At 41.8% G+C, this 27,335-nt stretch overlaps 1 protein-coding gene across 1 annotated transcript in view; it reads right to left on the bottom strand.

The window, feature by feature from the left end:
• The window catches only part of rspo2 (R-spondin 2), an 80,463-nt gene that overhangs the window by 5,982 nt on the left and 47,146 nt on the right, over positions 1-27,335 (bottom strand). The window contains exons 4-5 of the mRNA XM_084726140.1: positions 25,840-25,983; positions 24,053-24,241 (exon numbers count right to left, since the gene is read on the bottom strand). Of these exons, the coding sequence (XP_084582266.1) occupies positions 24,053-24,241; positions 25,840-25,983 (333 nt within the window). The remainder of the gene's footprint in view (positions 1-24,052; positions 24,242-25,839; positions 25,984-27,335) is intronic.

Here is a 27,335-nt window from a genome sequence, read left to right as displayed (position 1 = left end):
TACAGGTAGACCTTAGCTAACTATAAAACCTGTAGTTGTTAATAGAAATTATAAATGTCCATTTTTATGAGCCAGTATCTTGTTTTTCTACAAAAGGCTCTTAACTACATCCAGTCATGATGAAAAAACTTAATTAGCACATTTTGATTTCATTAGCTGCCATCTCAGCTTTGGACTTGGTATAATTAAACTACCTTTAAATTATATATTCAAATGTATTAAGTTATTAATTAATCTATTTTAGTAATTATACTAAAAATATACTAGATAGATTGATGCAAACCTAGCAAACATTTAATCCTGAGCTAATTAAAATGGACAAGAAAGAACAGAGGACACATTTTGTTGCTAGATACTGCATTTTCACACATCCCATAAGGATTAAAGTAACAGTCAGTATTTTTGTAGGCATTATGTTCTGGTTCTGAACCAATAATTATTTTGGGGTAAAATAACAATCAAAAGGAGTATAAAATGAAGCTGTCTGTCTTTGTAGAGCAGTGGTTTCCAAGGCTTTTTCCCTTGTTCTTATGTAGTGACTTTGGTTTTAGCAAGTTGATGACAGCCGTCAAGAAACCATACAAAGTATCATTCGAAGAAAAAGAAAAAAGAAAAAGTTATGGAAATCTTTACAGCAGGAACCTACTCAGCTGACGCCTGATGATTTCCAGTCATCACTTTAAATTGTACCCTTATAAATCACCAGACTCTGGATACTGAAAGGATACTGTGCTAAAGGGTGAGATGGATCCACTCTTTACTGTAGCTTTACTATACAGAAAACTTTACCCATGACTGCACTTTTGTCCAACCTGAAGGCTTAATTTTGTTTGTTTAGAGGTAATTGACTTTCATGAGCCAACAGTATCTCTGCAGAAACTGAATCCAGTCAGACTTCTCACCACCAGTGTTATCAGTGTGTTTCAAGCCTCAGTTCAAACTCCCCAAACTAACTGATGACACTTCCCCTACACTATTTCAGACCATATTTCATAACCCAATCTCAACGCTGACAGCTAGAGGGCAACCAATCCCCACAAAAGCCCCTTCCCCCAGCTTCTGATACAGTCTCAGTGAGATGGTCTATCATATCTCCCCAAGAACTCCCATTTAGCCTTTCCTCAGGGCACATGCACTCTGAACACTGAGCTTTCATCATCTCATATTTACGACCGATGTAATCACTTAAGCTGATTACCAGGGTTCACAGAGGAAACAGTTTAATTTGCCTGGAAAGAAATGATTAAGTCATCTCAATTGCTTTCAAAACCAAGAACAAATTCATAAATCTTACAGCATGTAAAGATAATTTTGTCTTGGAAGGCATAGTAGGTTTCGAATCATTTTCTGTCTTTGTTTTGCACTGTAACTGGCACAGTGATGATCAAATCAAAGAGTATATGTTTTTTATCAGAAAATTATAATCCCTCTTTATACTTTTCTTTCCGTTCTGGCTGCATTTACTATCACTAAAGCAAACCATAATTTCGCCAATGTTTAGTTTTCCCTCAGAGATACGATCTTCCTCTGCCAGCTTGACGTTTGTGCTCGAGTTGGAAATGAAAAGTTAATCAAACAAACAAACAAAAATCTCAAGAGCAAATCAAAATGTTTTGTATTGCTGAATCAGAAGCAGAGCCTGCGGTGGGATGGTTGTTTACCGCTGTCAAAATTGACCTTTGCAGAATTCTTTTATGTATTCGTGAGTGATATACATGCCCTTTATGCCTGTGCGTCAGTGATTGGGAGCTTCTGTATCACCTATGTGAGCTTGAGAAATACTTAGTGTCATTTCCAATCGTTTCAGCTGCCAAACCAGTGAGCGAAGAAATATTAAACTCCTCTGCACGCACTGTGGTGGACGTTCCTCAATAACCTCTCAAAGCCGGCCGGGATCCACTGGTTTCTGCTTTTTCTTCCACATCGTTCCCCCTCTCTCCCTTTCCTCCTCTCTCCGTGTCCCTGTGATGCTATTTGAGGCTCTCAGCAATAATCGAGACGACGGCATGGTGAAGATCCAACTAAGAGTTAAGCGCTATTAGATGTATCATATTATTAGGCTCGCACTCCAGAATAATATCTCCTTGCGGAATGGCAATATGACTACTTGTCCAACTGATGCACTGAAAGATAATCAGTCAAATCCATATCCAGGGGGAAGAGAGCCAAAGCCAAAGCTCCCTTCATCTGTGTCAAAGCTAATATCTTTGTTTTGGAAAAGGGGACCAAACTCAAGAAAATGCATAAGTTTACATTACAGAAAGAAAAGTCTGCATTATGCACTCTTTGAAATAAAGGTGCTAACTAGAACCATAAAGGGTTCTTGTCCTCATAGGAGAAGCCTTTTTGGTTCCTGGTAGAATCTTTTATAACATAACATAAAGGGTTATACCTAGAACCACCTGTGAAAGGTTTCACCCAGCACTCCCTATTAGAGGTTCTAAAGGAGAACCCTTCAATAGTGCAATGGTTCCACTCTCTATGGGGTTCTATGGTTCTTTCTGTCTTCTAATGGTGCTAACCAGGGTTAGCAAGGGTTTTTATCTGGGATCCACCCAAGAGGTTCTACTGAGAACCCTTTTAAATTATGGTACAAAGAACCCTTGAGCACTACTTACAGCCCAACATGAAGGTTGATGCCTAGAACCACCTGTGAAAACCTTCACCCAGATCCCCCTATAGAGGGTTCTAAGGCAGAACTCTTCTATGGTGTGCTGGTTCCCCCCAGAATCCTCTCTGAGGGATTGGGCTGTTAGCAAGAACCCACTTTGTATTATGGTACAAAGAATCGCTGAGCACAACCTAGAACCCAATATAAAGGATTATACCTAGTTTTCATACAACCCTTGACTAACTAGATTAGTTCTGGGTAGAACCTTGGCCCTTCAGGCAGAACCCTTTTGGAACCCTTCTTTCTCAGAGTGTGCAGCAGTTTCATATTCCTCTGAAACCAGCCATTTATTTACCTTTATGTCACTGAGCTTACTTTGGACGATATCTCTGTTTCTTTGCTGGGCCTGAGGCTACTGTGGGGGTATCTATATGTTACCCTATAATCACAGAGGCCATGACCTGCTAAAAAAGAGCAATGTACCGACTGTCGGCACAGGCCAAGTGATTTCATCCACTCACGGCTCCGGCGGCAGTGCAGGAATCGAAGGCCTAATCTTATCTCCATTGCTTGTGGTTTGAGAAAAATCGATGGCTGACCTCGAGAAGGCATTAAGACATACGGTAAATGGGATCCTATACTGCTGAAAACTCTCCCCCGCTCTCCTGTTACCCCATCCCTCCACTCGACGCAGACGGTCAATTAATAACTTTCATAGGACACGGAGGGGGGGGGGGTTGGGGGGGAGACAGAAGAAGAAAAAAAATCCAAACAATTTTGAAGAAGATTCGGGTGGACTTAAGGAAGGTAAAGCCGGAATTTTTGGCGGCTCGTCTTTTTCATAAACAGGCCAAAGCGGAGGCCATTATTTGTGAGGGAAGGAGAGAACTACTGGCGCCAGTGAGATTTGATTTCAGTGGCAGAAATTGGATTAGCAGCCATTAAGGGCCTCCTCACACATACATTTATAATGCTGTGAAGGGGAAAGGATCTGTAGCCAACCAGTGCTCTCTTTACTCACACACCGACAACTCCTCTGTCTGGGAAAAGGTTACGGACACTATACTGCTGCTGAACTTAAGTTTTCAGCTGATTTATAGGTGGGACGCAGTGGTATGACCTCAAGTGACCCATAGTTCATTAAGGCGTAGGCCAGAGGTGGGCCAAAACTTTTAATGGGACTTTGTGCTGTTGTCCGCCTGCAGGGAACTGCTGTAGAAGGCTGATTTGACATTTGAGGCAGACGGGGAACATGATACAGACGAAAAGTGTAAAAATTTGCAGGAAATACAGGCCTGGATGAAGTGAAAAAGCTACAATATTTGGGAGGAACACTACTGGGAAAGACTGCGGCAGAGACACAGACGTCAGATGTAGGAAAAAAGAAATCAGCCTTTTGACAGAGAGGACAATCATTTACAAGAAGCTCATCTTGCCAACCAACTGACAAGAGGCTCTCTGCACAACGTCACTTAGCCCTAACAAGGTTACTCTGGATCACACTCTTTCATTCACTCTTTCATTCTTTCGTTCCCTTTCCCCCCATGCTCTGCTTACTATCACCACGCTGCGAGGCGAGAATGATTTAAAACATACGCATTCCGATTTAAAAAGCTAATGTTGGGATTAGGTCGGTCATTATTTTCTCATCTATGACCCGGCGGAGGATCTGCGCAGAGATTAAAAAAGCAGGTTAGCTCACCGCTCGGCTCTTTGAAGCTTCGTTTCACTGACAATAAGTTAAAGCGAAAACCCGACTCGGAGATTAACGTCTCTAAGCGGAGAAGTCCCGGCAAAACATGCATGACTGACACGGTGATTAATATGCCTGATGGTCAGTGCAGACAGCGTGTTTTTTTCCCCTCTGGAGAAGGTCGATCGTACCAGCATGAAGCAGCCGCAACCTGCCCAGCAAGGCTACAGAACAGATGATGACCCTGCGCATTAAAGTTCCTCCCCATCACTCCTCTCAGAGTTCAAAGTCACGCTCTGCTGCATGTCCCAATGTGCGGACTGTTACCCCTGTGCTGTTCGGGTTACCCCCTCTGGGTTGAGTGTTCAAACATAGGTTATCAAGTAGAAACCTTCCATGAGCGATGGTAAATTAGGCCAATGTCCAAAGAGCTCAAAAAGTAAGAGCTGGCTTTCCACAGCTATTTCCTCTACTACGTTGTCACTTAAACACTTCTACTGTGTTTTCAGAGATGTTGGAAAGTTGGGAATTACCTTTTCCTACTGTACTAGGAAAAATTTAATAGAATAATCCCTTAGGTCAGATTTCCAAGTTGGAAACTTGGGGAACAATTTCTCAGGTTTCTGAGTCATACTTTGATGCTGGAATGCCAACATGGCACTGAAATCCTTAAAATACTACTACTAAGGTTCATATAAAGTAGGCTAAAAACATCTGTGCCAGTGTTTAGCAAGATAATTGATACAAGTAATTACTCATTGAAAAAGTAATTGCATTACTAATTCATTAACAATGACAGTAATGTTTTATAATACTTCTCGCTTACTATCACATTCTATGGTAGTTAACCCCCATGCTAAACTTGTATTTACACTAGATAAAAGGCCTTAATTAGCTACATTTGTTGTTATGTACTGTGTTTGTAGCAGTTCATTACCACATGAAACCAGATACAAACAGGTTATGTCTCCTATGAAATTGCTTTTGTATTAGTTTTAGTGATTGTATTAATGTTAATATTAGATCTAATTGTGAATTTGAAGCCATTCTGCTAAAGCTTGTCGTAGGTGTTTTTATCAAGTGGGAGACATCGTTGATGTCAGTAATTCCTGATATCTTAAACTCAGAATTACAAGTCGGAAGCTAACGTGAATGTTTTTTTCCCGCTTGGCTCCTCTTAGTTACCGTTTTAATGATATGACGTAAATACGCCCAGTAGCTAACTAGCAGCCACAAAGACACAACACATATGAGAACTTAAATTCTCAGGAGGTACATCTTTTCAGACACAATATTACTACAAAAAGTAATCGCATTACTGTCATGCATTGGGAGTAAATACTTTACTGCCCAGCACTGATGTGGCAAATTGCTTTTAATTCAAAATTTACATTTTAAGTTGCACTTTTAGTTGTTAGCTTGCTATGCTAACTAGCCAAAAAAATACAACAGTGGCTGTTGCACACAGAACAGAATTTTATATCACTCTAAGAAAATCTCAGGAGGCTCCATGTTTCTTCACAGGTTTTCCCATGCTGCAGCATTGCAACAGACAAGAAGTTTTTATAACCTCTACAGCCGCAGTAACTCTGAAACTTTAGAACGTCTGTAGAACAAATTTACAGCCTCTGACTTTGAACAGAAATACAAAAGGGGTGGCTGACTGTGTTAACAAATGCCATCGGTGTTTACATGTAGCTCTTTTTAAATTGATTTTCATAAAGTATTTCACTTTTATAACAGCTTTAAAAAGCTGTGAACTGTATTAATTTTTCTGGACACTGTTTTTCTGCACTGTCACCAGTTTCTTACATGACCACTGCAGCACTGACTCTCCTGACTGGGGGAAGTTAAGAAGGGCCCCACACAGGACCAGATGGTTTCTTACCAATCCATGTAACGTTTATTAGTTTAAAGCTGCACTGAGGAAGATTTATATGGAAAAATACACCTGGCTTTTCAGCCTAAATTGAAAAACAAGGATCCAACAGGGAACAGCATCCTATCGCTCTTATTATACCCTTTTTTGCCCAAATTAAATTCTAGTAACAGCTTCATTCACCATACACAGAAAATGTCTCTCCTAAACTGCAATGAGCAGATGCCTTATCCCAAGACAACTGGACTCAGCAACAGGGGCACGATTCCGTCATCCCAGTGGTAAAGTGGTTCAGCCATTATTTCTAAACGTCTGGTGGGGGCACCAGACACAGGGAAGAAGAAATTAGATCTGATGAGTAAAATCACATGACGTTATATGGTTTCTGGGCTCTGACATCCTGCCAACTGTTACGGTTTTCCCACTTCCACTCGAAGCTGCCAAAATGTAAAGACGTGCAGTTTAGCTTGAAAGCAGAACTCTGCGCGCATGCTGTCGCCCCCTGCAGCACTGAGGGCTAATCTGAATGGATGCCTGGTGTTTGTGTGACTCAGCCGCTGCAAAACTTAGAAAATCTGCCAACTAGTGAGGTACAATACTCTCTCCTCATTTTTCAGTTTTGAGTTAAGGCATATAACTGATCATTATCGACTTTTTTTCCACTAAATGGATGGTATTGCAGTGGCTTCACACAGCCGATGGTGTCATGAGGGTAACGTCAGCAGCCAGGCAGAGAACAGGCATCACGACTGGCCCGCTGAGCCTGATGCGCCTCGAAACCGCAGGACTCAGAGAGAAGTGAGCAACCCCCTCTGCGGTCTGCTATCTCCCCAACTGACTCATCGACACATCTGGGCCTAAGTATATGGGGCTCTCCTGCCCCACGGCTACTTGGGTAAATGAGGGATAATTAGCTTTAGTTGACTTTAATGAATGGCTTAATGTTGTGTTTCATTTCTGATGAGAAAAATATAAAGCTCAGCACTTATCAAAGGGAGTTCCTGCAGGCTTGCCGCTGGTGTGGGTCTGTTTGTTTTTGCATTTTGTTGTGTGCACGGGGGCGAGGCAGCTACAGTGAGCTGAAGATAGCAGCAGCAAATGAGGGAGTGGTTTCAAATGTGACCGCAGATGCACAGATCAGGAAACCTGCTGGGATATACAGTAGCAAATTCATCATTCGAGCTGGGAAATTACTACAGATGTGAACTCTGTTTGTCTTTTCTAGCAGATAGAAAGCACTCCACTTAGATTCCAGTGTCTTTTCTATATCAAGATGAAATCGCTACAAAGGCTTTGATCCATCCTATAATCCCCACAAGCTGTGACATAAAGCAGGAAGTGTCTCGCAGAGTTATGATAGTCATTCATCTGCGTTTCCGATAAGTGTATTGCATGGAGCTGATGAAATCAATCATTTTCAACAGACATGAAATCCATCGTGGATTTATTTGCTCTATTCAATCTTTGATAACAAGCTGCTCTCAAGCTGCTCCGATATAACTGTCATCTACACTTCCATGTCCCTGCACTGATGCACTGTAGCTCAGTATACTTCATTATCTTTGCTGTGCCATTAAGAAGTAAAAGCTAATAAAAGCTGGACTTGGCAGTTCAATTTAGTGTACTTTTACACACTCTACCTTCTCCTTTTTACAGCAAATCAGGCTTGGCATCCTTTAACTAATACAATGAAACATGCTCCCTATGAAGGCCCTCACCGATCTTCTCTCTGTGTAAACCAGCGCCCTACCAGGATTAACTGTGCGCTGTTAAAAGCACCCTCATACCAACAATGGATCAAGGCAGGAAAAGCACATTCTGCAACGGAGGTGACCTCTTCACACCACGATTAAACAAATATTTGGAACGCTTATTATTTATCTGAGGAGGTGAATCTGCATTTCCAGGAGTATAATATAAGTCTGGGCCTTACCCCCAACGTGGGGGCCCTGGCTTGGAGATTTACCTGGCTCAACCCCCTAGGTCTTCACCAGCAATCCCTCTGCATTACAGCACCCCACCTCACTTTATGGAGAGGAATAAAACGGTTGTTAACACAGCCATTAGGGGGCACGCAATAAGGTGCGCTAAGAGAAGGGGGCTCTCAGCACCCCTAAAAACTCTGTTCATGAGTATCATATCCACTGTGTAGTATTCCTCCCCTTTATGGAAGCCAGTCCTGGATGCTATCAGAGTTTAATTAGTTTAATTTAATTAGCAGCTCTGTCTCACTCTTTATTGGATCAAACCTCAGCCAAACTCATTACCCGAGATAGTCTTACATTTGCCAAATATCGGCTAGTCCTAACCCTAAAAGCCTTTTCTGTTGTAATGTAAAATTGAAAACATGCTGTTTGAAAATATGAATGAGTGGATAAAGCTAAGCTGCCAAATGGTTATGTTGGAAAGCAATAAAAGTCTGATTTTCAGTTAACAATGCTGTTTCTTCTACACGGATCAGCTGGTGAGGATTAGGGTTGGGTGCGGACACTCAATACCTTTAAGGTATCAACAGAAATAACACACTACCAAGTAGTATCGGAACGTCTCCAGTCAAACGATACCTGCGTTCAATCCTCACTGTACTCAGATCTAGAAAAAAAAACACCATTTCTATGATTTTTGCCAATCACAGCAAACATTCTTCTATTTAATGTGACATGTGATTGGCCCACTACTGCAGCGGCTACAAACCATACAATGTGTTCTGTGGTAAAGTAAAGGGTGGTGTCTTTGACAGAGTTGGCAGTTCAGCACGCTTTGATATCAGCAAAACATTTGAAACTATTTTAAACGCCTGTGGCATCTGATAAAAATAAATGCATGAAACCTGGAAGGATTATTTCAGGAATGCTTCCATTCACATGATGGGAGTGAGTAAGGTAATCTATTGGTATCTGTATCACTTTAATGGTACTATTATTGGTCCTGGTATTGTAATATTTTTTTAACAATACCCAGGCAGAGTAAGGATTCTGATTTATAATGATAAATAATCAAACTAATATTAGCTAGATAGCTACAGCTGATAAAATTTGCCTGTGACAGCTGTAATTTCAGGCAAGAAAATTAATAGTCACTGGCTAGAAATGAAAAGCCTGTTTTTTTCTACCCCTTTCTGAAACCAAGAGCACATTGTTTCAAAAAAAGAAAAAAGCCAGTATCACTTTATCACTCTAATGGTTCAGTAGATAACCTTTATAAAAACATCTTTTTGTCATATTTGCTGAAACTGTCACTATATCCTGACAGAAGTACATGTAACAGATAATATATGAAAAAATCAGGTTTCTCTGGCTCCTCCTAGTGCTCCTAATGACATTTGCAAGACTCCACTGCACCTGAATGACCAGTTAGAATCATGCGGATGGAGATCCCCAAAATGTTGGTATTTGACAACCAAGGAATGAGACTCAATAGTCAACTACCTTTCTCCAGGCAGAGCCATATTAAGCCAGAACAAAGTGACCATGTGTGATCCACACAGTCATCAGCTCCACCGTGCGTGCATGCAACAATGTGTGTTCGTGCATGAGTGTTTTTTTTAGTATGTTCACGTGCTCTCTAATTCCACCTGGTCTGCATCCTCCTGGCCTCTGTGGGGCCGTAAGGGAACGGGGGCGGATATAGGAGGAAATTGTCCGGCATGATTCCCTCTTTATATCTCATTTCTGCACAAGTCCTTTTATCCCTACTCCTCTCTACTGGGAAACCCCAGGAGGAAATCCCTCACATGTTTGGACGTGGAGCACAACTGTCCCAAAACAGGACCAGACCCTAACGAGAGGGGAGCCAAGCTAAGTCAGGCGGGCTTAGACAGTAAAACAGAGACAGGGGCCATCAGGATCACGCCGCAATCCCCATGCAATGGCCAGTGATGAGGGACTCGAGTCTGACTGGTGCTTTTTGTTTTCTTTGATTGTTCAGCTAGCTCTCAAAGGGCGCTGTTGTTCATTCAGTCTCCTGTGATGATCCAATAGACTGGACATATTTTTTGATAAAAATAGTTCATTAGTTCACAGCGGAAGAGGGGGTCGGGTGGGGGTGATGTGTTTGATGTATTCGCAGAGCTCTTGTTGCACAGGGGAGAGAGGTAAAGCCAATTCAGGAAGGGCTTGATCCTCTCTAAGGCCTGCGCTGCATCAAACACTTGTCAAACAGCAGGCAGACAGACAGCTGAGTGGCTCTGACAGATCTGATCACAGACACAGGCAATAAGAGTCCTCTATCCAGGCACCATGCTCCAACTCTTGTCAATAATCCACCTCCGACTCACTAAAACACAAACAGAGGGCTCTGAGGCATATGGCAGACATTTTCTTGTTGTTTTTAGCTGTGTATGATTACAGTGCAATTTCAACGGTCATTTCAGGGTCTCACCTCGCTGCAGAGGAAAGGTTTGTGTACTCCAGAAGGCTGCAGCATCTGTCAGGGATGCAGCAGTCGAAGGAGGAACGAATCAAATCAAAGGGAGACTTAAGCTCCCACTAATCTGAAAGAAATGTCTCAAGGCCTGTCGGGATCACGGTCCTGAACCCTGCCACCCAGCGGGAAGGAGCATTTACGTTTGAAGGGATTGGATATGGTACCTGGAATGGGTTGAGTTTCATGACACCGACCACTCAATCATGTCTTGAGATTTTCCTCAGAGAGCCGTCATGTCATCTCCCCTGACATGGCAATATAACGGCTGTTTCTCACATGACAGAACACTCAAAATCCTGAGATACATTTTTTGAGTTTTTGAGGTAGAAGAAGCATCACATGGAAAAATGGGTAAAACACTTGCCAAATGTGAGGATCCCAAATTACCCTACCCTTGTTAAAAATGTTAAGATTCAGACACATTGTATTTATTTTTAGTATATAATGTGCAACATCTTTTTTATCATTTAATTTACTGTTGTGCATATCTTTATTTTAACATATTTGTAGTAAATTCCCCATGACTTTGACTTACAGAATGTCTGGAATTTTGACATTAGCCTGTTTTTTCTCTAATTTCACAATCTGTTCTCCCTCTGCAAATGTTGATGAATGTTGTATGTCAATTAGGGATGCACATAATCGGTATCGGCCAATAAAGGCTTTAAAAAGAAATATCGAATCAGCCCAAAATCAGCATTTATGTCAATATGACAAGCTGACAAGATAACACTTTAATTATGCGCACACAGCAAAAGTATGTCTGCAGTGTGGAGGGTTTTTAGAGTGTCCAAAAGGGATAGCAAAGTCTCTATTTGCGATGCTTGCTCCTACAAATTACACATTTCATTAATTTAAGAGCTGACATCCCGATCATTCTGATGAATTGGTGAAGAACAAACAGAAAAATGTCAGCAGTACTTTTTTGATTTTGCCTGGTGAATGTGTACATTTTGAAAAGCATTGTACTCTGTCTGTATCTGCCAGTGGGCGATCACTTTAAGAGTCCACATAATAATATGTTAATTCCACTACAGGAGAGACTTGATCTTCTCTGCAATTAGGTGCAAAAGAATTTGCATATATCGATACCAGCATCAGTAATCGGCCAAAATGAGTTGAAAATATTGTATATCAGCAAAAGTCCAATACGGGGCATCTTTAATACTAATAAATATTTTCTGCAACAGGGAAAATGCATGAGTTTTTTTGAAGACAGTGAAAAGCATGAAGTTGCAAAACAGATAAAAAAGAGTTTAAAGAGTGATAGTGGCAGCCAGAGGTGTTATATGGTTATTGTAAAGAACATGTGTGTGTGTGCTAATGAAATGTTTCTGTATTAGTAATGAGTCAGATGACAAAGTTTAACGTGGAAAGTGACAAACCCACAGAGAGTTATCACCTGATTTCGCACTTGTGCCTTTAAAAATATTATTTTGGTTTTACAAACTTTACTGGTTTGTTTCACTCTTCACGTCTCTCATCAGTATCATTTTCAGTGGCATCAGACAGTTGTTTTCACTGAAACAAAAGCCCAAACTTAGTGGCCAGCTGCTGAACACAGTGGAGCATTTAGCAGCTACAGATCCAGATATTTTCTTCAGGAGTTGGTGCCATATCAACTTTACAAGGGGATCATATGCCAGTGTTGTTGTTTTTTTTAACTTAGTTGCCTAGTTACTGACTTTCATTTAATTTCCCCCAAATCAAAAATACATATTTTTTCTCTGGTATGTAGCGCTATTTTTTCCATCTAGATTGTTTTGTTGTGAGATGTCAAGTTTTGGTGATATCAATTTTCTACTAGAAAAAAAGAAGTTCCTACATGAAACTGCACACAACAAAGTCTGTGGATTATCATGAGTAACTGAGTCATGATTTAGGGAGAGAGACACTGGTGATGAATTTTTGGAATGTATTTTTTGGGGCTTTGAACGCCACAGGATTAGTGCCATTTAGTTCCATAATGAGAAGGCAGAAATCTCTATGGCTGATATCTCCAAAACTCAGCAACCAAAACAGTATGGATGAATAAATAGCACTACAGTCAAGAGGAAAAATATGCATTTTTGATTTTGGGGAGAACTGTCCCTTTAAGGTAAATAATGTGTGCTAGTATCTGCTCCGTTAAGGTGAAATTACTAACCTGTGACATCACCTTAGTTGCTTTTGATGTTGATGGGACTGTAGAGCTTTGGTAAGAGGGCCCTGGCCTCTACTTACCACTATAATGGTGGTACTTTTAGTCTGCATCCCCCCTGTATTTGTCACTGTTAGCTCACACACACAGAAAAACACCCAGACACACAGACATACACACAGCCAAAGGCCGGCAGGCCTATACTTGCTGCTTTGTTGTGTCTGCATGTCTGTGTGCTGGGTCCACGCTCATGGACATGAGTGGGTCAGAAGCCACAGCCTCTCTCTGAATCACCAGCTGTAATTAAAAGCTGTGATGTCTCTATGAAGACAGCCACCAGAGATGGAGAAAGAGAGGGACGGAGGGGGGAAAGACGAGGAGAGGAGTGGAGTGGAGAGGAGAGGAGAGGGGCTTCTGGTGGCTGAGCCAGTGCAACTGTGCACCAGATGTTTTCAGGCTCCCCTGTTCGGCTCCTCGCCTTCCTTCTTTTCTCCTCCAGCCAGACCACTGGAGAGGGAGAACTCTGCTGCCTCGAACAATGTGCGCCACGCGAACACATCCTCCTCTGTGGCATGCACGTCGTTCCTCGCTGTGATATGTGATACATGAGTGGGAGCGTGTCATTTGAGTGTGAGACAGGAAAGAGAGAATGGAAACAGCGACGAGGAAAAGAGTAGATAATGTGGTGACTTGTTCTGCCTGTGAGGTCTTTTTTATTGTTTGTCGGTGTCTATTACTTGTGTCTCACACACTCTGGCATCGTGAATGTGCGTGTCTGTGAGTGTATGTGTGTATGCATCCTCATCCTGCCTGGTGTGGTGGAGATGTGGAGATGAAAGCGTTTGCGGCCCACAGGAGAGCTGGCAGCCATGCTGGACTGGAGGTCTGGCAGACAGAGAGGAGAGGTGCAGGGATGCGGCACGATCAAACACATCCCACCAGCTCGGGTTATCTAAATATGAGGTGAGAACCCTGGACACAGGGGCCGACCTCAGCATGGTCACACTGATGTAGGTTTTTGACTGAAGAAGAAACAGATGATATTTTGCATATCTGTATTTGATAAATTTCCAAAAATTGCATTAAAGGACAAAATTCAGTGTTTTTCTACACTGTAAAACACAAACTATTTGTTTTGAATGGACAGTTCAGCTCAAAATAAAAAATATATATTTTCCTCTTACCTTTACTGTTATGTATCCATCTAGATAGTTTTGGTGTGAGTTGCTGAGTTTTGGAGATACAGCCATAAAGATGTCTGCCATCTCTAGAATATAATGGGGCTAAATGGCACTAAATGGCTTCTGGTGCTCGAAGCACCAAAAGAATACCATTTTAAATGGTCAACGCCAGTGTCTCTTTCCAGAAATCATGACCTGGTTACTCAAGATAATCCACAGACCTTGTTGTGAATAGTTTGATATAGGAACTACGTTCTTTCTGCAGTAGAATCTACCAGAACTACTTTCCAGATCCTAAATGAAACTGCTAACAACACGGTCTGTGGATTATCTTGAGTAACTGGGTTACTATTTCTGGAAACAGACATTGCTGTTGAGTTTTTCAAATGTATTTCTGGCGCTTTGAGCACCACAAGCTGAGTGCCATCTAGTTGCAATTGTAATCGAGAGAAGACAGACACCTCTATAGCTGATATTTCCAAAATTTGGCAACTCAGACCAAAACTATCTAGATGGATAAATAGCACTACAGGTAAGATTCATATTCAAACATATGAACTTTTGATTTTGGGATAAATCGTCCCTATAACTTAAAAAAATTTGCAGTTGTTCCTGTTGGTGCTATAAAGACAACATATGACTCTGACATCATGTGACTTTTAGTGAAATTTGAAGAATTCAGTTCTAACCTTCCTCATGTTTTGCAGTGTTTCCATTATTGTGAATAAACCATGACGCATCGTAAAATGTATGACACACAGCAAGTTTTCATCATATATGTTTTCTTCAAACTAGAAAAAGAAGTTTCTCAGGAGAGTTTTAACTCTCACATGATGCATGCTGGGAAGTCTGCTAATATGCTGATCGTGTTTCTTTAGAAACTTAATCTAATGAGTTGATCGAACTCTGTACAGTACATTCATTAATCTCATCAGTTCAAGTTAGAACTCCTGTTTATAAATTCTGAAGTGGTCTGAAAAGAAACACCAGAAATTTTATCATGAATAAATGCAACTTGTTTATTTACATTAAATTAATGAGAACAGATTAACTGACTCTATTAAATTCCTGTATGATTTTTTTTTACAGTGTAGAGTTGTGCGCCTGTCAGGGTGGAGAAGCCTCTAATACTACATTTGGACCATCATAGCACACTCCAAATCCATACTAATGAAATTTTTTTATAGCAGGGTGAGCAGGTTTCATTACAGGTTTTACAGATTGCCACCCCTGAAGATGTTCTATAAAATCCTTTAACACCTCACTGTATCGATTTCTGTGGTCAGCCTTCTGATATAAAATGAGGAAAAATTCAGGCAACTGCGGTCAGGAGCAAACCTCCATCATATCTTTACTGCACATCTTTGGCTGGTATCCATCAGATATTTGATAAAATACCAAAAAAAGAGCCCCGTATATGAGTTGAACTCAACTTCAAAGATGCTGCCATCCATCCCTATAAAGACGCAGACCCTGTCTCGACTGCTGTAAAAAATCACAGGGTGTAACAGCACAAACTGCCCATCAAGGGAACGTTCACTGAAGGTGCGCTTTACGGCCCCGACCGTGTCATGGGCAATATCAGCCCATATACTGCTCAGCGGGGGGAAATAGCTCCCGTTTGTGGAGCATGAGAACATGAAAACATTCCACTTCTGTACTGTATCGCCCCCTTCTCCTCCACCTCCTCCTCCTCCTCCTTCTCCTTTCCCCCCTCCAGCTTGCTACCACTTTGTTTGTTTGCGTACGTCTGTTTTTGATGGGGCTGTTGATGTCGGCCCATATGCCTCATTTCTTCTGCCAGAAGACGACAACGGAAGCCTCCCAACCAATGTTCCCCCTCTTTGACAAAGCCATAGTGCAGGGATATCCAGGTTTCAAGCATTCAAATGATCCATTTAGGTCATGATTTCATGAAACTGTGCAGATTGTCATATAAACATCAACCTTTGATGATGTCTTGGCTGTCAAATCTATTCAAAGTATTCTAGAAAGATATCTGATAGCTTTTATTGGCAGAGCATTGCTCCCAATGCACACTTCACAATAAAGTGAGTCAAACAAATAAGAGTCCTGCTGCATCTAATGTGTGTACATGAGTCTACAAAAGGCAGTTCAGCAAAACCACAACTCAACTAGGCCAAAGAGTGTGAAAAAAAATCCTCACTCACACCCCCTCCTCTTTCTTCCTGCTTGGAAAAGACCAGATGACAATAATGTGGAGTATGGAGCCCCAGCGAGCGCTGCTGCTGACCCCTCCTCTTCCACCTCCCTCCTTCCATCCATCCCTCCACCCCCTGGTCTTTGAAAGGCCTCCACATGTTTATGGCTCATGCCTGTGGTATGACGATGGATTCTCCATATAAAAGCCAGCAGGATCATGGGGTGTTTCAAATATTGCTCTCCGAAGACAGTTGCTGACAAAATGACGGCAGCCATATTTATTTTGGTCAGAGAGCAGGGGCACTTAGTGGGAAGTTAATCAGAGACGTGACCCTCCTCCATCTCCCCCTCGGCTTCCAGCATCGTCCCCCCCAATGAGGAATGTACCCAGGGCAGAGAAGTCTCAGAGACTACTGGTAATGACTTTCTCCTCCGGTGGAAGATTTAACACCACTGAACTGCATGACAGGCAGAAAAATAAACCCAAAGATTTGGTTTGAGGACACCGGCATAAAGCAAGTGTTGATTGCCTGTCCAGACGTGGGCCTAGATAATCAGTTTTCATCTGGTTAGGAGGAGATATGAAACATAAGTGCAGAGATGGGGGGAAAAAAGATTAATCTACGGTGGAGATTTTCAAATATGGGATAGCTGAAACAGAACTTGTGTTAATTTGTGACTGTGACCGCAGCAGTGACCATAACTGCCATTGGCATTGGGATGCTGGAGACCTGGCCAAGTCAGTGACAGGTTGATGTGTCTTTCCTCCTTACCCATACTCGTATTCACTACAGCACCGTGCAAAGCTTCCAAAATACTCTCTGTCATCTCAGCTTTACAGCTTCGCAGTCATGTGTGCAGCATCAGGAAATCATCATTATGCTTCTGTTTGAGTTTTTTTTTCTTCGTCTCAACAACCAGATTTCCGCAGCAGTTAATTAAATAAATGAGCAATGCAAGCTTGTGCAGTGGGTGGTGGTGTCGGCGGGGGGATTGTCCATGTCAGACACCAACCCTGGCCCTGTGTCCAAAGCCAGGCCATCCATGCTGTCCAAAAGGAGGCAATTCTGAGGCCTTCTCACCAGCTACTGTGTCAGCCCCTACGGAGCGGCCTTATTAAATGAAGATTAAGCCATGGCTCCCCCAGTCACAACAGGTTGCGGTGTGAGGCACACATAGCCAGTATGACAGGGTGGCTGCCAATTAGAGCCCTCCTTCTGTCCTGGGAAAACGCTCCTCACTCTGCTCCCGCTGGCGGGAAGAACTGATCCGGATTGTCCGTGATATTACCCAGACCAGAGATCGCCGTTAATCACCCGTCATTCCACTGTGGCAGAAATCAGAGCGGGAATCGTCATCTGTGCACCAGCTCTCCTTTCCAAAAGTCCTGACTTCCCGTAGAGCACACCCAGGGAACATTAATTGGAGTAATGAGATAAGTACATGAAGGAACAGAAGTGCAAACCTCTGTTCTCAAGTACTTGAGAGTGGTGGCTCGAGCAGAGCTTGATTGTTGTTTGGCTTGGACAAACTGCACCATGAGCTCTTCTGCTGAGACATGAGGAACACGTTCGATCAATTAGCCTCAAGTTGAAAGCGTGTGTCTGTTTTAGAAAAAAGCCGGCCTGATGGCAGAAGGCTACATCTGACAAAAACACATGCAGAAATGTGTTTGGATGTCAGGTTTCCAAGCCAAACACAGGCCAGACTCAGATGTGATCATGCTGAGTGCGTAACTAAAATGCTCAGAAGTGAATGGCATCTTTCGCCAGAGCTTAAACCTCCTGGCTCGGCAAGTATAAACAGCAAAATTGTGTGTCACACGCTCATAAGCATGCACGCGCATTAACTGCTTGCTGGTACGCAAAGACTGCCAGTAACCGGAATTGTTTGGTGTCTCAAACGTCATGCGCAACAGACAAGGCGGTTGAGCTTCCTCCAGAGCGGATTTGAGGCAATCACCATTGCTCTGTGCATCGGTTTACAGGAGCAGAGAGTTTGGAGCAGATGGTTCGCAGACGGTGAAGACCAGGAGGTCCACACCACTGCGGATTCACCGCAGAACCAGACTGGCTTCAGACAGACAGAACCTGGCGTTAATCCCACCAGCCAACCAAATCCTCATGGGTTTGGTCGATCTGGGGCGGATCTGGATTCACTTTGGTCCTCTGCACTAGACTGTAGGTGCTTTTGGGGTAAATTAAAGAACTGCCCGCCTATTTGTTAAGTCCAATGGCCTTAAATGCAAAGACCTTGCAGATGTCACACTGTGGAGGAGTGATGAGGTGGGTTTATTCTCTTCTACACCCTTCTGCAGAACGTGTAACAAAACTTGTTTATCCAAGGTTTCAAATTGATGGCGGGGGAACAGACTGGGCATCATGGCTGTGAGACGTGGTTATCACAGTTACAGAATAAACACAAACTGCACACAGAAGTTTTGACAGACAGTATTAGTGGTGGCTGGATCTGAGCACTTGCATGACTGATGGGATGGAGGGCTTGGCCTCGCTCGAGCCCTACAGCAGAAAGGGTGTCTCTGGTTACACACACGGGAGATCAATACTCCCACAAAGGCTTGCAGCTCTCCAAGTACAGGTACATAATCCAATGGCCAAAGATAATCATTATATGTTCCTTTTTGCTTATTCTTTTTCTCTCTGCCTCTTACTGCTTTCTTTATATTTTCTTTCCATGAGGTCAGCAGGGTGGCTGGGAGTCTTCATGGACTTGTAGAGGCAGTCACATAAACATTTAGAATTTAAATTGTGCTGCAATGTTCTGAAAAAAAAAAACAGAATTTAAATATGTTTCTGTTATCAGTTCTAAAATTTGTTATGAAGCTATGAATTTTTAATGTTCTATAACTTCACAGTGTAAAACTTCTGTTCTCATCTGGGTTAACTCTGGGCTTGGACGCCTCCTGCACTACAAATATGCAACCAATGGGCTTTGTGCAAGAACATTTTCTCATCCTTCAGTTAGTTAGTTGAGCGTATGTGCATATGACTTACGTCATGCATGAGGCTACACTTCCTGGGTCATGAAAATGGAATTAAAGAACAAAAAGAACATTACGAGTTTAGAGAATTAATTCCTGCTACCAGAGATCAATAAAGGAAATTTTGACAGCTTCAGCAGTGGAATTATTGAACCTCCTAAAGCCAAAAAAACGGGAAAAACGCTGAAATAAAGAGGAAGTTTAACATGAAAATGGCTTCAAAAACACATCTTGCCATGGCAAGGTGATAGACGACTGCAGTCTTTGTCACAGGAACAGAATATGTGCCATGATAGACAATGTTGTACTGTTGCAATGGCCTGACAGTAGGTAACTAATGTTGACTGGCTTTATAAAAAGAATTATATCATAATTTGAAATGCAATCAAACATGATAATGTCAACAAAATTATGAAGTGTCTTCAAACAAATGAAATATACAGTTATTAGTGAAGTCATAGTTGGACAACAGCAGACTAACTGCACACGAGTCGTATGACAGGTCCAGACCACTTGTAAATTAACAAGTGAAAATTCAAATCCCGAGAAAATTGGTGAATGTGACAAGTTCTCCTAAATCATTCGTACACACCACTTAAGAACAAATCTGAGGCATGAGGCCCGTTGAATCTACTTTTTTACCTACAAAGTCTCAAGCGGAGCTGCACAAATGTCACTCTGGCCTGCTCCCACAAAGACTTTCGTGCTGTCTGAGAATCTGAAAGCCGATTTGTAGAACTGTTGGAAATTAGCCTGAGTTGCACTGGTCTGTTTGTGTTGGACTTTACTCCCTCTTAAATCACAAATCTCAGGGATTACAGTAAGAGTGGGAGTTTTGAGAGCTTTAACATTTTAAGTTGTTTACTCAACATCTAATGTCACTGGCATAGCAGAAGCAGCTGTTGTTCAAAGATTATAGTAGAGTGGGTGGGCAGGAGTGGAATAAAGGAAAGTACGCAGATGGATTGATCGGCGACACAAGGCAGCAGAAAAAAAGAAGCAGAGGGAGAGGAATTGAACTTGTCACACGCATCTGTTTGTAAACCAGTGAATCTGATGACAGGGGTTGCTGGGAAATCTCTGTAGGGAATTCCTTAATGGCATCAATATGGAGCAGCCGGGTGCTGCAGTGTTATCAGTCTCCTCACCTTTCCTCTCCTCTCCTCCCGTCAGCTCACAAGACGGAGAAGGGGGTAACCCAGGCTGTCAATGCTGATAGCACCGAAGCAGCTATTAATAAAGTCTCTTTATTGTTTATAGCCTGTCCAGAGCACCACTCCAGGGATCTGCAGGATAGAAGAGCATTTTACCGTCTCGGGGGTACAATGCAAACGGCTGGCACGCACGCCAGCCGAGCAGTCATGAGACTTTCTTATTTCTCTCGAGATTGTGCTGCACATTTTCCATTCAAGCATTATTTGGATTATATGCGCCACGATTTAAACAGCTGGGTAAAAATGGCAGAATTTGAGAGGTGTAGACTTGAGTCACAAATTTGAATGACTTCAGACCCAACAAAATCCAAAAAGACTTGCAACTCCACTTGGACTTCACTTGGACTTGAGCCTTTTGACTTTAAAATATTTGACACCTTCTTCCAACCCCAACGGTTCAAAATCTGTTATTTAGTGTACCATGAATCTATTAATTTCCTGGTGGAAACCTACCAAACTCCCATTTTATTTTACCGGAACTTCAAATGTTTGCTTAAAATTATCTTGACAGTTGGATGGAAATAGTGCTTGTGACATATTTTGTCTGTGCGTGTGCTCCACACAATCTCTCCCTGCCGTTTTCGTGAGTGTGTTATCAGGACACTGCTGTTCCGGCAAACTCCGGCTGAGAACAGCAAATGAATCCCAGCAGTGCGAATGATATACGGTGTTTACACTGATCAGCAACTTGTACGGAACGCATCAGACACGGTTTACACAACTCGTCATGTTTGCTGTGAAAATGCCTCTCCTCTTGACATCATCTGGGCTTTACTTTCTCTTCTGCCTGTGTATGTTTTACACAGGGATTAGATCTTTGCCGACACAGAGGGAAAAGAAGAAGATCACTCGTGCTATCCTTGTGCGCCGTGGCTAAGCTGGGAGACAGGGATCTGTCAATGACGTCCAGTGTAATTTCAATACGTAGAAATGTAGAAATGCAAGCCAGGGTGATCAGATAAGCATTTCCATAAATAGTGTATACCTACATGCTGCTTCCTCTGTCTCCGTTTAATCCACAGCATCTTTACGGTCTGCGGTTATATAATCCCATGCTTATCCTAAACATTGGTGTCTGGTGTCCGGAGAGAGGAGCTGATAAAAATGTTCATTTTTAGATTGTCTTGAGTTACAAGTGATCATTATAAGCACTTCTTATATTTATATTTACTTCTGAATACAAAATCCATACATTGAGGTTACAGCTTTCTAATATCCATTTAAAGATTAAATTCAGATTCAAACTCATATTGAATGCAAAGCCTTTTTTTTCAGTAAGTATGTGGGATCTTTGGCTTGCAAAGTTCTTGCAATTGCTTTAATTTAAAAGGTCATCCAGCCAGGCATTTTACATGGAAACCCTGAGAGACAAGTGAGAAAAAACACAACTGATGATCCACTTTCTAAGTCTGAGTTCTTCTGTGTTTATGACTAAGGAACAGGTGGAACAAAAAGTTTTCCTGGATAATTTTTGAAAGTTCCTTTTTTATTTCATTTTAAAAATGTTTTGGCAGATTATATTTTCAAAAAAGTTTTGGCAGGTGAAAAAATATATTAAGATCTTTTTTTTTGGTTATACTCACTTTGGCCACAAAAGGCCAAAGGTTCTAAGTAACTTTAATCTAAAAAATTAAAATAAGGTTGCATGTAGGCTGTGTCAGAATAACCTGGCATATAACCACTTGACCGAAGCAATGCGTAAACACATTCTGCACAGGCTTGTGGATGTTTACTTGCAAGGAGAGCAGACTGCTGGTGGAAATCAGTCACCAGGAACATCCCTATTACTGTCAGATCTTTCTTTTGGCTAGAAATGTATTTTAATTAGCGTCAAGAATCGACATCTGCTTGTTATGGCTTGTTAGTGTTATAACAAACACAAAAACTATGAAAAAAAATTACAAGCCAAAAATTTTTCCCACCTGTTTTCACAGATGAAGAAAAATTAAGGAATTTAGAAAGCTTATTCTGAAAACAGTTTAGATCAGACAGAGAGAGATTAGACAGAAGAGGGATTACCAGAGTTCTTTTTCTCTCTTGCCTTTCAGGGCTTCCATAAATTCGTGCCATATTGGCAGCCCTTACGTGAACCTACACTTCCTGATCACCTGCATTTCAGAGGGTCCCATCGGAGTACGCTTTATTATCAGTCACGGGAAGTGATTATTTTACAATGTCAGTCGGTCGAGCTCCCATGCGACGGCCCTGGATCTCCTCCCGCTCGACTTCAGCCGCTTACATTTTTACATTGTATTTATTTGAACTGAAGAGTGTTGCGTTTCACTGGCTTTGGCCAAGTGGGGAGCGGTCGAGCAGCGGGGAATTAACAACACATGCCTGAGTCTGAAATTTACCTTTATTAAATGGGCCACCGCAGCACTTCACGAGCCCGGAGAGCCCTAAGATGCACACACACTGTGACACTTTTACACACAGCTCCTAACCACACAGCTGAGGCCACTGATCTTCCACAGAGACGTAACTCAGTCATTGAATGGGGGACTGTTCTGGGAGGTTTGCAATGGCAGCATCACCAGGGAAGAATAGCTTTAAGTAAGACGGACGTGTCGGTTTCTAAAGGTCTGAAGAAAAATGGTCCTGCCATGCACTCAGTTTAGACTTCATGACAATTTCCCATCAGTGACTTCATGCTTGAGATAATTGACGGCAGTAACCATGCGCAACAATGCCAAATTTTAATTAAAGAAGGTCATAAAGTTTGTTGGAAAAGGTCAAGCAGGCACGGCAAAGTCACGAAGAGGTGGGTGGGGGTTGGGGAGAATTTGCCTGACAAACAGGACGAGGCTTCAGGAACTAAATGTGCCATGCAATCACAGTTTCCAACCCAGAGAGCAGCGACTGCCTCAGTAGTGCTGAAATATGAGAAACTATCAGGGTTTATTTCAAGTTTATTTACTCTTTCACCACTTCACTAAATGGTCCTCCCATTCAACACTCCAGGCCAAAAATGGAGAAAAATCCTCGAGGTTAGAATATTTTCCTCTTTCTGTTAAACAATGTTTTTCTTTTTTTGACAGCCTGAATGATATCTGCCACCGTAATTGCTTCCTTATTTGGTGAATTAAATATTTACACTTGGCCTATCCTAATCCAAAGTTTATGAGAGATGTAGAAGTACATTAAGGGAAAAGACATTTATTTTAAAAGTACTGCTAACTGAGGCCATCACCCCCAAATGGTGTGTTTGGACCGTCTGAGAGAAATGGTTTACTTTTCGAAAAAAGAAATATTTCCCTTAGCAGTATTCACACACGGAGAAATTCCAGATTTGACTTCTCATTTAATGGCCTGACATACATGCTGTGTGCACCACAAATATCTCTCGAGCTGACGGGAGGAAACAGAGACAGCCATTGAGGAAACCTGCAGTTCGTAAGAATTCTGCGGAGGAGAGGAAGGGAGATGGGGGGAAAAATATACCTCAGAAAAAACGCTGGCTCGAACAAGCCCGCCATGGAAAAATACTGATATTTCATGCACGGAAACGCCACTGTGCGCCTCAAAAACGCAGACAGTGAAAAAACAAGGCTGAGTGCAAGGTACAAGGGGTTACATGAAACAGGTGGAACTCTGAGAGTGGGGGAAAGGGTTCTCCTATGGGATGAGTGGGCTGTTTTCTTTAATATTCACCAGAGTAGTGTAAAGTGAACGTGGATGGATTGGGGACTGACTGACAGAATATTTTTCTCATAAGCATCAACATATGGCTGCATGACATCCTTACCTCTCCTGCAGTGCCTCATGGCCATTTTGCACATCCTGGACTCAGCGATGGTGGGACAGGGTATTGTGTCTTTGGGTGGTTTCTTTACAATGTGCCGCGTCCGGGTCTCCAGACCCCACTTATAGCCACAGGTTTTGTTTCTCCTGGTGCAGGCTCCCCATTCGCTCCACTGACCCACCTCGCAGCCCTCTGCAGAGACACACGGGAACAGTGATGTGCAGTTAAACCACAGAAGAGTGCAATTTAGAGGTAACGCAAAGACCCTGGGTCAAGCTTTAATACAAGGGGAAGGAGCTTTACTGAGGTGCAGTAACCTCTTTGTGTGTGGTCCCAGCTGAACTGCTTGTTTATACGTTTTAAATAAACAGGCCTACTAGGGTCGGGTATTGTTTTTTCAATACTGGTGCTTAAACAATAATTTAAAAATGGTACAGGTAAAGGAAGCACAAAATGAATGCATTAGTGTTTTTTCTTTGTGCAGGCAAATTTAAATTTGAAATCAAACAATATATTAACTTTTAAAGGGACAATCTGGATTATTTGAAGCGGGTACTTGAAGTACTTATCAATAGTGCATCTGGCCTACAGTCGATGCTGGTCGACACACTATCAGTCAGCAATAAAAGGTATTTTAGCCACTTAAAAAAAGTCCACATTATCAATTTAAGCATACACTACATTTAGAATATTCTCACTACAACCATGTGAGCCATTTTGTCTTTTTCTATACTTTATCACTGTGACATTTTATGGGTGTGATGTGAGATTCTTTGTTTTTTGTTTTTTTTTAAAGTTTATTATTTTAGGATATGTAAATCTTAATGTTGTTGTGTATTTACTCGGTCTGCTGGTTGCTGTGTGCAATTACTGTCATGTTAAATAATATAAATAAATATAATTTACAAAAAAAGAATATTGTCACAACTATGCCAGCAGAGAGCCTTGTCTGACAGGAAAGTGCTGTTATATAAGCCAAATATTGCTCTCTCCAAAGAGTGGGGGTGAAATCAGCAATTTTACCTCACAGAGCATAGTCTACCACTGCCTCAGTCTTTTAGTCTGTTTGGGTTATTGTGTGACTTCTGTGTTTTCAAGTTATAGTTTGGATTTACTGAAGTCACACAAAAACCCATAAACAAAGTAATAGAACAAGGTAACAGTAGAGCAGCAACTCTCGTGTTCTGTGAGGTAAAATCATTGATTTTGCCTGTGGAGTTTGGAGAAGGCAATATCTGGCTTATATAAAGGCAGTTTCCTGTCATAAAAGGCTGTCTGAAGGCAAAGTAAAGCAGTGAAACCATTCTAAATATAGTGTACCTTGAGACTGATATTGATTTTTTTATGTGGACCTTTTTTAAGTGGCCAAAATACCTTTTGTTGCTGACCTTTGTCCATAACAGGTCATTTCTTAGCTTACGTACTGGTGCCGCTCTCAGCTTCTTCAAACTGAAAAGCGAGTTGTGCTGTGTCATCTTTGAAGTGTTGGTTTGTTTGTGTTTTTTCTTTGGACACGCACGCTGGACATGCACAGGTAGGTGGGGGTGGAGAGAAAAAAAAAGCAGATCCTGCTTTTGATTTCAATCCATTTTCAGTCCAGCTCATCTCAATCAGTTCTCAATTTAGAAATGAAATCATGACAGCCCTAATAGTTATCTGTCATATAGTGCAACACAAAATCCTAGGGCCAAGAGAAATAATGAGAAACCATAGAATACTGTAAAGGTGTACAAGACAAGGTTGTTGACTCTCTTGAAACTTTTTGTACGTGTCTGTGTTATCTCACGTACCTCCACACTCCATGGTGTCCTCCAGCGGGGCAAAGCCCTCGGGGCACTTGTCAAAGCAGCGCCCTTTGTGTAGGTAAAAACCTGACTTGCACTTGGTGCAGAAGTCTTTGCTGAAGCAGGACTCGCAGTTCTCTATCCTGCACCCTGGAGGAAGAAGCAGAGAAAGAGGAGACTCATCAGGGTCTGAGCAACCCTCTCATCTGGAGTTGATTGAAAGCTAAGGGGTTTGGGGAAGGGGGTCCTTGAAAGGATTATACTGTCTCTCCCGCAAAAAAAATAAAAAATAAAAAAAGCCATCGATGCCCTGTGAATTATTTCTCTCCGGGGCTCAAGTGTATTTCAGAGAGCTTGTTTTGCCTGACTGAGATTTTTCTTTCATCTTCCTGTTCTTGTTTAGAGTGAGTAAATACCAACAGTGCGAAAACACAACGGCGGAGACGGTGAGAAATTATGTCACGCTGACCTCTTTCAACAGATTGTACCGACATCCAACGGCCTGGACACAAATACATAAGCTCACGTGTTTTCAACTAATGGTGTGCTGCAACAGGAAGAATACATCCCATTAGGCCTCTGAATACTTTCCTTAACATGCTATCTTATCAGTCTGCACTGATCCAATATTTCCATAACTGAGGATTGCAGAGTTCTCCTATGCACAGAGCCATAGTGTATCAACACCCCGGCCTACACTTTGTGTCACTTTGTTGGCCATAACATAGAGTAAGGTGACAAAAATACTAGAGCTTGACTGATATATTGGTCGACTCATTTATTGGGACAATATCTGCCAACATCACAGCTATATTGCTATTGGCATATGTGATGAAAGTCTTCTTTTTTTGAAAGAATGTAATGCATGTTGTGTTTGTTAGTTTTATAGGCAGCATTTTGTATATTTGATCCACTTTTTAAAATTCAGATTTAATATATATTTTGCTGTGTTTTTGTGTGTGTGTGTGTTTTTTTTTAATTGATAGTTATTTGTAATTATTAAAAGTATTAGTGAAAGATGACTGTTTTACTGCCCTGATGTCATTTTGGACCAAGAAGTTTATTGTTGAACTGTAAAATATCCTGCTTTAATTACATGTGTTAACTGCTTTTGAAGGATCATTGCAAAAGTCTGTGTTTATGTATTTATTCTATATTCTGTACAAAAAATATCAGCCCATATCCTGATATCAGTATTGTTTTACTAAATTCAATATTGGTCGGGCCCTAAAAAATACTCATCTACCCAGAGGCTGGAAATCCAAGCTGTAATAGCCTGTATTTCTTCCTCAACACCAACTACATCACTGAATATCCACATGAAAAGTGACAAATTTTCCTTTAAGTTTTTGGCCACGATACAAGAAAAGAGCAAGGTGAGTTAGGAAGGGAGAGGCATTCGGGGTGCAGCAACATTTTGCGCCGCCTTTCCAGAAAAATGCTGATGCATTTAGTCAGCAAACACAACAGCACACTTCATCCTCCCACGCCACACCCTGCCG

Source organism: Lutjanus erythropterus, chromosome 9 (assembly GCF_056507025.1).
Source record: "Lutjanus erythropterus isolate fLutEry1 chromosome 9, fLutEry1.hap2, whole genome shotgun sequence".
In the NCBI taxonomy this organism is placed as follows: domain Eukaryota; kingdom Metazoa; phylum Chordata; class Actinopteri; order Lutjaniformes; family Lutjanidae; genus Lutjanus; species Lutjanus erythropterus.
The sequence above is the reverse complement of the archived record's forward strand: the minus strand, read 5'-3'. Positions and strand labels throughout refer to the sequence as shown.